The sequence below is a fragment of the Hippocampus comes genome, unplaced genomic scaffold, assembly GCF_001891065.2.
Source record: "Hippocampus comes isolate QL1 unplaced genomic scaffold, H_comes_QL1_v1.1 scaffold322, whole genome shotgun sequence".
Lineage (NCBI taxonomy): Eukaryota > Metazoa > Chordata > Actinopteri > Syngnathiformes > Syngnathidae > Hippocampus > Hippocampus comes.
In genome coordinates this window covers 784348-795639 of record NW_017805137.1, presented here as the reverse complement: position 1 = coordinate 795639, position 11292 = coordinate 784348, and the positions used below count along the sequence as shown (strand labels likewise).

Here is an 11292-nt window from a genome sequence, read left to right as displayed (position 1 = left end):
TCACCATGGCCTCTTCGGGCCCTGCAATATAAATCATTGGGTGACAGGTAAAGACAGATAAAGCTGATCCTTGCACTTTTAAACACTTCTTGACAGGAGTGGACCTGTTGTTCAATTTGAATTAGATGACATGGATAGGTTGACCTATATGTTGTTGCCAGCTTTGGCGTAACAGGTGAAATTGTGATCACATTTAATCTTTAAATACAGTATTTGTTTTCAAAGGAGTCAATTTTTTAAAAAAATTCATGGAAACAAAGTACTTAAGGCTCTATTTTTGTCGCTCTATTTTAAGCACAAAAATCCACGTGTTAGCCATTTTGCCACTTGCTGTCGACTGAAAATGACATCATAGTTGCTCAGGGCTCAGACCGTGATTGGTGAACATATTGTCAAGAAAATTTGGGGGTTGACTTCCCCTTTAAGATGCTGCTACCGGGACCAAGCGCAGATGTTCAAATATCCGATATGGGACCAGTATAGTCTCAAACAGACAATAATGAAATGAGTTATTTGAACTAAATACATACCGGTCTGTTATTTTCTACAGCTCTTTATTTTATTCATTCATTGAATTTAGAAACACAAATGGGTGACTTCCACCACAGTCCCATTCCATTCCACTTGGTACGCTCAGCTTAGTGAAGTTCCTTTAGGGTTGAAAATTTCACACCCTGCTGTTGTTGTTTTCGTGCATCGTGCATGTAATGTGTGAAAGGGAGATCGTGTTTTATTTATTCAGAAAAAAGGAAGCCCCACCTCCGCCAGTCGTCATCAACCCGTATTCAGATGAGCAGCTTCGCTCCATAGTGAAACGTATGAGAGAGAGACTTAGTATCTACAAGGAGAAAGTGACCGATCAATATGCTTCATCGCCAGAGATCACACCCCCTGTCAGTGAGTACCAAGCCCACATATTCAACGGTGATCAGCTTTATGTCTCAAAAGCATCAAGTCATTCTGGTGTTGCATGCCCCTCGGATACAAAGTTGCACATTGTTGGTTTAACCTTTTGCCCTCTCAGCACCGCTGCTGCACAAAGTCCGCTACGCTGAGGTGGTGGAGGAGAGGAAAAGGCAAGCGGAGGAGGAGCGGATAAAAAAAGAGGAGGCCGAGAAGAAGAAGAAGGAAGAGCAGGAGAAGAAAAAGAAAGAGAATGAGCAAAAGAAGAAGGAAGAGGAGGAGAAAAAGAAACTGGAGGCAAAAGAGGAGAAAGCGAAGACTCGAGACTTCAAGGTTGTGTTGAAGGAGAAAATGTGGACGTCCGTGGATGTCTTTCTGAAGCCCTTGGAGGACAGCATGGATTCTGTGCTCGGAAACACCATTGATCCTTTTACAGGTGAACACGGCTTGCGTTAAGCAAGAGCTCAAAGACTCTTTGTTAGCATTCGGCTCGATTGCTTTCAGATCGTCGCTACATTGCCTGGCTGAGTGTGGTGACTCTCGCCTTCAACTACAACACGTGGTTCGCTACCGCCCGTCTCTGTTTCCCCTACCACTCCGACTGGGCCATCCCTTACTGGTTCGCCATGGACCTGCTGGCTGACTTCATCTACCTCACAGACAGCATCATCTTCCAGTCGCGCAAGCAGTTTGTCAAAGCGGGAGACATCATAGTAAGTTGGAAATGTCCCACCCAAGGGAAGACGCTGCGTTCTTGCGCAACTGAAAATGCAACTTTGTTTTCCCAGAAAGACAGAAAGATGGCCAAGATGAATTACAGAGAAACAGAGAGATTTATGGTAGGGATGGTATTGATGGAAGGAAATGTTATCTTCCTAATGACTGTCGAACGCTCAACCGAGCTGTCGTCTCATTGATCTCAATAGGCCGACATCGTGTCAGTCCTACCCTTGGACTTACTCTACTTCCAGTTTGGTTTCAAATCCATTTTCAGAGCCAACCGCTTGCTGAAGGTGACTATGAACGTTTTTTACAGTTTTTTTTAGTTGCTCAATTGCTGCTGCCGTTAACATTTCGCAAACAATTCCAAGGTAGATACGTTTTTCGAGTTCAGCGACCGCCTGGAAAGTATCATGGCAAAGGCCTACATCTGGAGGTAAGTTGTAAGTCAACCATTGATGGATGGATGAACGGATGGCTGGATGTCAAGCAACTCCCTCCTTTCCTGTTCCGTCAGGGTCATTCGCACCATCGGCTATCTCCTCTTCATGCTCCACATCAATGCCTGCTTGTACTACGTCGCTTCAGACTACCAGGGCATTGGTCAAACCAAGTGGGTCTACTCCGGACTGGGAAGTGCGTGAGTATTTCTGCATTTCAACCTGCACCAGCGCCCGCTTTCTTTTGGGTTTATATTGTCTTGAGTGTCTGTCAGTCTACAGAAACAATTCGGTGGGCCGAAAGAAGGTAATTTAAAGCTGTGGTCGAAAATAATAATGAAATAACCTGCTCTCAGAAAATCTGCACAAAGTCTATCGAAGAAAATCTCTCAATTGAAAACGTGCTGTATGTTCTATGTTTGCTGCCGTGGCTGCAGTTACCTCGCCTGCTTCTTCTATGCGGAGAAATCCTTGCTGATGATCGCTGAGTTGCCTTTTCCTGACACCATGTTTGGAATGATGTTTCAGATGACAAATTACCTTTTCGGGGCTTTGTTTATGTCCATCATTCTTGGCCAGGTAGATTATTTATTGAAAACTTTTGAACTTTCTTTCTTTATACTACAAGGCCTGTCAGAACGGTTCCAGGACCGGCGTCACAAAAAAATGACTGTAACACGGTTTCCCTGCTTTCTCGAACTTGCTTTCATTCGCACCCCGAGGGATCATTCCAGGTTCCTCCACAGCATCGTTGTCATGACTATCTTGCTGTATTCAAAATGGATGCCCTTGACGACCCACTTGAGCTTGAGAATTAATTGGAACAAGATCGGTGTGTTTGGAAGTCGCTCAAGGATGGCACTGGTCTTTTCTGCTCGGAATTGTCACATTGGCAAACAGGCACATTGACTGAGTGAAGAAGCCACAAAGTTGGAGTCTTTATCTTGGGATTGAAATCTGTTTTTTGTGACACCAGCTGCGGAACTTCTCTGACACGCCTTGTGTTTTTGTGTTTTCTGGTCGTTCCCATAAAGCAACTTGATCAAATAGGGTTAGGGCCAAAATGCAGGTTTGTTTTGTTCGGTCTGTTTGGATCGCTAATATCAGTGTCAAACAGGTTTCACTTCCGATCATTTGAAATTACTCCAGGAGGTTGTTGCATATTATTAAGGAAGTCACAATGGACGATTGGCGTATGCATTCATTCAAAGAACCGCCCGGTACGGTCCACGGGCGGGCCCTTTAACCCCCTCACCCTCTCTACAGGTACCTGCGTTGTTACTACCACGCCGTCCGCAGTCTGATCAACATCGGGGGTCTTAATGAACCCCACACCGTCTTTGAGATAACGTTTCAGATGACAAACTTTTTCACGGGCGTCTTTGTATTCTCCAGTTTGATCGGCCAGGTAAAATAGAAACGCATTTTCCCTGTAGTGTGGACAAATTTCACCTCATTCAAGTAGTGGTAGACAAGACAAACCAACCCATTTAGGAGTGACATTTGGCTAGGCCCATTACTACCCTGTTATTTATCCATCAGTTAGCGGTTTCCCTACAGCATCTTTACTGCCAAAGACCGTTTCAAAAAGCTAAATGTTCGCGACGAGAAAACTGATATTTTGTTTTTTCTCACTAATTATTCTGCTCGTTTCAGATGAGAGATGTCATTGGTGCAGCCACAGCAGGACAAACATACTTCCGCTCGTCCATGGACAGCACCGTGGCCTACATGGTCACCAACCGCATTCCCTCCTTAGTTCAGAACAGAGTCCGCACCTGGTATACGTACACCTGGGATGCTCAGGGCATGCTGGGTAGGTGCCATTTCATTTGTATGAAGGAATCGTTGCAAAAAAAGAGCAGAGATGACCTGCAACGTCCCTCCTGGTGTCTCTAGATGAGTCTGAGCTGCTGGATAAGATGCCGTTGGTGATGAGAACCGCCATCGCCGTGGACATCAACTTGACCACTTTTCAAAAGATTGATCTCTTCAAGGTGGATGCGTGTCGAAGTATTTGTAAAGCACACGATCATTTACCGGGATATTTCTGACTCCTGAGACTAATGGTGCATATTTCCCCGCAGGGCTGTGACCAGCAGATGTTGGTGGATATGTTACTGAGACTCAAGTCCATCATCTATTTGCCGGGGGATTTTGTTGTCAAGAAAGTATGTTTGGGGTGTTTTTATGGATGACCAGTCTTTTACTCCATACATCATTTTCACCATCCATATGTTCCTCGCCACTTTTTCCGCAGGGTGACATCGGTAAAGAGATGTACATCATCAAGAGCGGAGCAGTGCAAGTGGTGGGAGGACCTGACAACAGTATTGTCTTTGTCACGCTGAAGGCCGGCTGTGTGTTTGGAGAGATCAGGTTAGTGCACTTGCATGGAGGGACAAACAAAGATACATTTCTGATGAAATAAAGCATGCAAATAAATAACAAAAAAAGTAATGTTTCATAATAATTGTATAAGAATCCTTCATTTATTTATTTTGCCAGTCTGCTGCAGTCATCCAAAGATGGAGGAAACAGGCGGACAGCAAATGTCAAAGCCTACGGTTTTGCTAATCTTTTTGTCCTTGAGAAGAAAGATTTGTTTGATATTCTCGTCCACTACCCAGAGTCTCAGAAAGTGCTGGCCCGAAAGGGAAGGTGAGACAAATGCTTACATCCTCAATGTTGTTGTGACTTTGGTGATCATACTTTCCCGTGAACCACACATCAATCAGATGTTCGAATATTTCTTGACATGAAATGTAAAAATGCGTGTATAGGAAACTCATGAAGGCCAAGGGTCCGGCAGCAGCTAAAGCGGAAGAGGAAAAGAAGAAAGGTCTGGCACTTTTTGGAGCCAAGCCGCCAACACCCAAATTGCTGCGAGCCATCGGTGGAGGCTTTAACAAGAAAATAATGGAAAAACTCAAGGTAAGGTCATTTAACATTTTGTTCAAATTCTATCTTGTGATCGTCACTGTATCTTTGCTGATCCAAATATTTGTGTTCTTTTGTTTCTAGTCTTCCGCTGCCACTTGAGAGACACTTCTGTTGATTCAAACTCCGTTTTGGGAGTGGATTTTTTATTTATATGGAGAGACAATATCAACTTTGTACTTTATTGTCAATGTATTGATTGCATTTACACAAAAATATCCTGAGATCCAAGTCTTCCTGTGTGACCCAGCCTCCATTTTCAGTAATTGTACTTGACCGTAGCCATCTGTTTACCTTTGTCTGCATTCGTTTTCTGTCAGTGCTCACTGGTTGTAAAATCCTGACAGAGACTATGTCACAACTGCTGCATTAAATGATTCCAATATTTAACGGCAACTTTGCAAAGTCTGGGGGGTTTTTGTGGGGTTTTTTTTTTTCGTATTTGAGTGTGTGTCTGTCATGGTTTTGGTGAGAGAGACAGAGAGACAGAGAGAGAGAGAGTGCTGACCATAATCTCATTATCCAGACTGGGACCTCTTCTGACATACCGAACCAAAATAAATTCAGGGAGTCCATTCTGACTCCACTAAGTAAAGTTGAAAACAACTTAATACAATGTTCTTGTCCATGAAGTTTCTTGGTTATGTTCGGACTTTTGAAGGAAATGTTAACACGAGTGCTCACCCAACCAAAAGCAGTTAAGCTTTCCTGGGACTGACTGATGTTAGTGACGACTGATCTGGTGATGACTGTGCCAAGAGAAGGGCAGACTCAGCAGGGGTTATTCGGGCTAAAGGAATTAATTGCGTCAGTCCGTTGTTTGTCAATGTGAGAGGCAGACAAAACCAGAGTCTCCCGGCCGGGATTCATCGACCCACAAAAAAAGATTCTGTAAAGAGGAGGAGAACAACAGCATATCTTTTGACAGCAACCCGTATGCGATTCTGCCATGTTCACCAAATTAAAGGCCTTAGTGGGGGCTCCTGAGCCTCCACCTGCCCAGGCTGCTCCTGTACCTTCTCCAGCTGCTCCACCGGCGAAGGTAAGCCTTGGATGCCTTTGAAAATTATTTTGGAATGTGGTCTTAAACAGAGTTGTCATGCCTTTCCACCTGGGTTGCGACCATTTTCAGCGAGACTTGACAAAGAGCAGCTTTTTTTCAAATGCAATGCTAAACTCCAATTGATGGCGGTGACTCTGCTTACATTGGCTTGCTTCATTTTTGTTTTTTTTCGGTCATTAGCCTCCTGAAAAGGAGGAGACTGCCCAACCAAAGGCCGATACAAAGCAAGCTGAGAAAGGGAAAGAGGAACCGGTAAAAGGAGAGAAGAAAAAAGATGAGGAAGAAGCCATAAAAGAGCAGCCAAAGCCAGGTACAGTAAGACTGAATCCAACGTGAACTTGTTTTATTCCATTTGAATGTCATTAACTTTAAAGATAAATCGTGTTCGTTTGTAGTATGTCAACAAACTATCATGACTGAATACTTTTACAATTTACAAAGGAGAAAGCAGACATTTTTATCTTGGGAAAGACGAATGGTGATGTTTTGTTTTTTTTCCAGTTCCCGCCCCAGTAGCTCCTGTTGAGCCTGTCAATCCAGAGGGAGCAGAAGGGTAAGAAGACGATCTTTGTAAATAACGCCTGTGCTCCAGTGACAGCGTGAGGAGAAGCTGATTAGAAAATGGATGGACGGATAGTATTTTGCGATTTGTGTCTTAGTGAGTCTGCGACTGTCTAACTGCAGGAGAGATTATCAGCTACTGGCTGCTTTTGTCCACGTATCATTAAACCTTTGTCACTTTTCAATCACATTTTCAGTGAAGAGAATGCACCTCCTGTGGTCTACTTCCGTGACACAGACGAGACTCTCAGATGGTTGGTCAAAACGTTGAGGGAGCGAACGACGACGTTGAAAGAGAAAGTCGCTGATCCATATGCCAGTTCTCCCGAAATCACCCCGCCCGTCAGTAAGTATGGACAAAAACAATCAACACGTACACACAGTTGGCTACAGCGTCATTGAACTCAGCGCTTTTCTCCCTCCTCAGCGCCCATTCTGAAGAAGGAGGAATACCACCGACTGAAGGAAGAGGAGCGGATAGCGAGAGAGGAAGCGGAAAAGAAGGCGGCAGAGGCGGCGGCCAAGAAGGCGGAAGAGAAGAAAAAGAAAGATGAGGAGAAAAGGCTGGAGGCAGAGAAAAAAGCAGAGGAGGAGAGAATAGCACAAGAGGCCCAGAAGAAAGAGAAGCGGTTCGCAGGTCTGGGCTTCAGCTGCTTGGATGTGCTCTTCCGACCTATCGAAGACAAACTGGATCATGTCCTGGGATGCACCATCGATCCTTTCACTGGTGGGTGAGGAGATCCACAGATGGCACGCTCGCCAAAGAAATGCAGTCAAATAGCGACATAACAACACGTTTGGCTCCTCAGATCGGCGTTACATCGCTTGGTTGACCATTGTGGCGGTGGTGTACAACTACAATATTTGGTTCTGCTCCGCCCGCTTGGCCTTCCCCTTCCACAATGACACGGCAAACCGATACTGGATCATTTTGGACATCCTGAGTGACCTGGTGTATGTTTTGGACATGATGGTTTGGCAGCCTCGGCTTCAGTTTGTCCAAGCGGGCGATGTTATTGTGAGTGAAAGGAGATGACGCTGATGGTGATGCAATCTGAAGAGACGACATCTTGAGAAGGGTATTTTTCTCTTGCAGAAAGACAGGGCCATGACAAAAAAGCATTATCGCGATTCACCTCGTTTTAAGGTATTGTGAGAAAGTACTTGAATCACACAAGCATTTGTCCTTTGCCTTTTCCAGCTGATTCTCGTCCCGCTTTTTCTTTTGCCCTGCGTAGACTGACATCATCTGCATCATCCCCTTTGACCTTCTCTGCCTGTACTTTCAATTCTCAACTATTTACAGACTCAACCGCTTCATGAAGGTATGCAGGCCACCGATTCTTCTTCTTCTGCTCACCATTGTTGCGCATGTCTCCATTCTCGTTTGTCTCTTTTGTGTCACAGATTGAGTCTTTCTTTGAATTTAGTGATCGACTTGAGAGCATCATGGCCAAAGCCTACATCTGGAGGTAAGAGCGGCGGCCATTTTTTTTCCATTGTCAGTCATTCTGGTCAGATTACTCCCAAGTGCTTTCCATACAAGTATTGACTGTAGCTTTTGCCAACAGTCATGGGTTATAATCACAATCATTATTTTATCTTTGACTCCTGTGCGTTTTTCGTGTTCTTTCTCTTTTCCACAAAGAGTGGCTCGCACCACAGGCTACCTGCTCTACAGCCTCCACCTCAATGCCTGTGCATTCTACGTCGCCTCCGTACACCAGGGCCTTGGCACCACCACGTGGGTCTACAATGGAAATGGGACAGCGTATGTGCTTTTCATTTTGCATTGACGACGGGCAACGATGTGCGCTGATGTCGGAGCTCTCAACTGACCTGTAGAGCAACTCTGTCAGTGGCGCTAAAGATGGGAGACACAAAACTCTCTGTAGGTGTGAACGCTTGTGGGAAGGATTGTTTGTCTACTTGTGTTCTGCAATTGGCTGGCAAGCAGTCCACAGTGCATCCGCCTCTTGCCCAAAGTCAGCTGAGATCAGGACATAAGGACAAGTTCTATGTACTTATAGGGTGGACGGATGGATTATTTCTATTATTTACATCTACAAGTTTGTATGTATGTATGTAAATTAAATAAAACGGAAATGTCATCCTATTGTCCTCTGCTCCTGTTGACCGTATGTCTTTCACAGGTACATCCGATGCTACTACTTTGCAGTGCGTAGCCTGATCAACATCGGTGGGCTACCCGAACCTACAACCATCTTTGAGATAGCCTTTCAGATGACCAACTTTTTCATTGGTGTCTTTGTGTTCTCCAGCCTGATTGGCCAGGTCAGAATCATCTTAAACATTATGAGTCAACAGTTACTGTTGTGTGTGTGTATAACATTTTTCATCTTCCTAAATCGTAGATGAGAGATGTCATTGGAGCAGCAACAGCAGGTCAAACCTATTTCCGAGCATCAATGGATGGCTGCGTAGCTTACATGAACACCTACACAATTCCAAAGTATGTCCAGAACCGAATAAGGACCTGGTACAACTACACCTGGGCTGCTCAGGGCATGCTTGGTGAGCTCTCTTCAGAACGATATCCTGAAAGTTTTAATAAAATAACCAATATAACATATTGGAGGTCTCCCAGTGTGATAGCGTCAGGAATGTTTATTACCTTTAGATGAGTCTGAACTGCTGGATAAGTTGCCTCTGGTGATGAGAACTGCCATTGCAGTGGACATCAACCTGGCCACCTTCCAGAAGATTGCTCTCTTTCAGGTGACTTTACATTCACTTGACAGAGGCTTTGACTGCTCAGTGTCAAATTGTTTTGGTTGGAAACGTGTAGGGGAATAAGTGGAATAAAAACACAAAATCGCAGCGACTAATACTAATCTGTGCACTGCAGCTCTGCTTACCTTTTGGCTTCAGTATTTCCCTGTAGTCCCGCAGCTGGACTCTGGACGCTTGAAAATGGCAGGCCTTTATTCATTCGAACTGCCAAGTTGTGGGCGGAAAAGTCCAGTTTGAGTGCAGATATGATGCATGCTGGGCCGACACATTTCAGAATGTTCAGACACATTTTGGGGGAAAAAGGCAGCTCGCAAAATACGAATGATTTAAGATAAAGAGGTTCAGTGTGGGACCCAACATTAAAATCCGAATGATGTTTATTCCAGGGCTGCGATCAGCAGATGTTGGTGGACATGCTACTGAGGCTCAAGTCCATTGTTTATCTTCCAGGTGATTTTGTCGTGAAGAAAGTGAGTGCATTTACTTAAGCCCTCCAAAGGGAAGGGTCAAGACTACACTTCCTCTCAATAAGACATCTTGCGCTCTCGCCGCAGGGTGACATCGGTAAAGAGATGTACATCATCAAGAGCGGAGCGGTGCAGGTGGTGGGAGGACCTGACAATAGTATTGTCTTTGTCACACTGAAGGCCGGCTGCGTGTTTGGCGAGATCAGGTTAGTGTGCTCGTTCAGACACCTGCCAAGGTACAAAAGTGTCTCCTTATTTTCATCTTGAAAATAATTTCTGTCAAATATGTTTTCCGAAAATTGCAACAACGTGCTGCATTCAAAATTATATGATTCCCAATTTCATTTGATCTTTGGGGTATTTGGACAAAAGCATGTCGTAATTTTTTTTTTTTTTTTTTTTTATGGTACCTGGTAAGTATTTTACATTCCTTATTTGTGGGCATCATAGAAGTGACAATCGGCTCAATGTGTTATTCGACAACAGAAACAGCCTGGGACAGCCTGGATCCTGAATGTATTGTATGATATAAATAGATTTCATGTCTTGCTTTTGTTTTGATTTATCTTTGTATCAGTTTGCTGCAGTCTGCCAAAGATGGAGGGAACAGACGGACAGCAAATGTCAAAGCGTACGGCTTCGCTAATCTCTTTGTTTTGGAGAAGAAGGATTTGTTTGACATTCTGGTGCACTACCCGGAGTCTCAGAAAGTTCTGGCCAGGAAGGGAAGGTGAGCCATGCCTGAAATGTCCACGTTAGTTTTTTTTTTTTTAACCATTTAATTGTTGTTTTTCTTTTGGAAATTGTCTTAGTGTGTACACAAACATTTGCTTCCACTGTGTGTATATATATTTTTTTTGTTACAGATAATAACAGGATAGTGTATATTTAAGTGTATGTTTGTCTCAGTGTATTACTTTGTGGACATTTTTCTTCAGGAAACTGACCAAGGCCAAACCTCCTCCAGGTACGAAAGAAGAGGAAAAGCCAAAAGGTCTGGCTGTCTTTGGCCCAAGACCACCCACACCAAAGTTAATCAAAGTGTTTACCAACCTATGCAAACCTTCGGTAATGTCACTCACTTTTATTTATTTGCTTTTAATAGAGTGGTGCTTGGTCATGACTGTCAAAGCAAAGCCTCGAACATCTGACCGGTTATGATTTTAGTAATAATGTTGATAAATTGATGACAGGGGAGGAGAAGGAAAGGTGCAACTTGAGTACCGTTGACTTGTTTTCGTCTTCACAGAATCAACAACAGCATCGTTGAGCCAGACTGGGAAGCGATTCTACTGCATTGTGGACTCTGATTTCAACTGATCAGTGACACTTATTGCATTTTTGTTTTTTTGGAATATTTATTTGGTGAATTGTTCTTGACTGCCTACAAAAGTAATATTGATCCATCCATCCTGAACATGGTCGGGGGGGCGGGGGGTGGGGG

At 44.1% G+C, this 11292-nt stretch overlaps 2 protein-coding genes across 2 annotated transcripts; both read left to right on the top strand.

Annotated features, from left to right (window-relative positions):
• Positions 1 to 399: 399 nt before the first annotated feature.
• cngb3.2 (cyclic nucleotide gated channel subunit beta 3, tandem duplicate 2) lies at positions 400 to 5395 on the top strand. The gene is made up of 15 exons (XM_019867182.1): positions 400 to 897; positions 1025 to 1339; positions 1408 to 1616; positions 1692 to 1742; positions 1830 to 1916; positions 1995 to 2059; positions 2141 to 2263; positions 3330 to 3471; positions 3720 to 3879; positions 3963 to 4060; positions 4151 to 4234; positions 4324 to 4442; positions 4572 to 4724; positions 4847 to 4997; positions 5088 to 5395. The coding sequence occupies exons 1-15, from the start codon at positions 708 to 710 to the stop codon at positions 5103 to 5105; spliced, it is 1965 nt and encodes a 654-aa protein (XP_019722741.1). The 5' UTR covers positions 400 to 707; the 3' UTR covers positions 5106 to 5395.
• Positions 5396 to 5952: 557 nt separating this feature from the next.
• LOC109514095 (cyclic nucleotide-gated cation channel beta-3-like) lies at positions 5953 to 11250 on the top strand. The gene is made up of 17 exons (XM_019866904.1): positions 5953 to 6045; positions 6247 to 6381; positions 6751 to 6973; positions 7055 to 7354; positions 7437 to 7645; positions 7724 to 7774; positions 7866 to 7952; positions 8035 to 8099; positions 8276 to 8398; positions 8781 to 8922; positions 9003 to 9162; positions 9269 to 9366; positions 9768 to 9851; positions 9936 to 10054; positions 10426 to 10578; positions 10787 to 10916; positions 11098 to 11250. The coding sequence occupies exons 1-17, from the start codon at positions 5953 to 5955 to the stop codon at positions 11116 to 11118; spliced, it is 2193 nt and encodes a 730-aa protein (XP_019722463.1). The 3' UTR covers positions 11119 to 11250.
• The last annotated feature ends 42 nt before the right edge of the window (positions 11251 to 11292 follow it).

Excerpts from the sequence above, each read along its gene's own strand:
- cngb3.2 (XM_019867182.1), top strand. The coding sequence starts at position 708 with ATGTGTGAAAGGGAGATCGTGTTTTATTTATTCAGAAAAAAGGAAGCC. Across the intron at positions 1,340-1,407 it reads CACCATTGATCCTTTTACAG|ATCGTCGCTACATTGCCTGG; the intron begins GTGAACACGGCT and ends GATTGCTTTCAG. Across the intron at positions 1,917-1,994 it reads GAGCCAACCGCTTGCTGAAG|GTAGATACGTTTTTCGAGTT; the intron begins GTGACTATGAAC and ends AACAATTCCAAG.
- LOC109514095 (XM_019866904.1), top strand. The coding sequence starts at position 5,953 with ATGTTCACCAAATTAAAGGCCTTAGTGGGGGCTCCTGAGCCTCCACCT. Across the intron at positions 8,923-9,002 it reads TCTCCAGCCTGATTGGCCAG|ATGAGAGATGTCATTGGAGC; the intron begins GTCAGAATCATC and ends CCTAAATCGTAG. Across the intron at positions 9,367-9,767 it reads AGAAGATTGCTCTCTTTCAG|GGCTGCGATCAGCAGATGTT; the intron begins GTGACTTTACAT and ends TGTTTATTCCAG.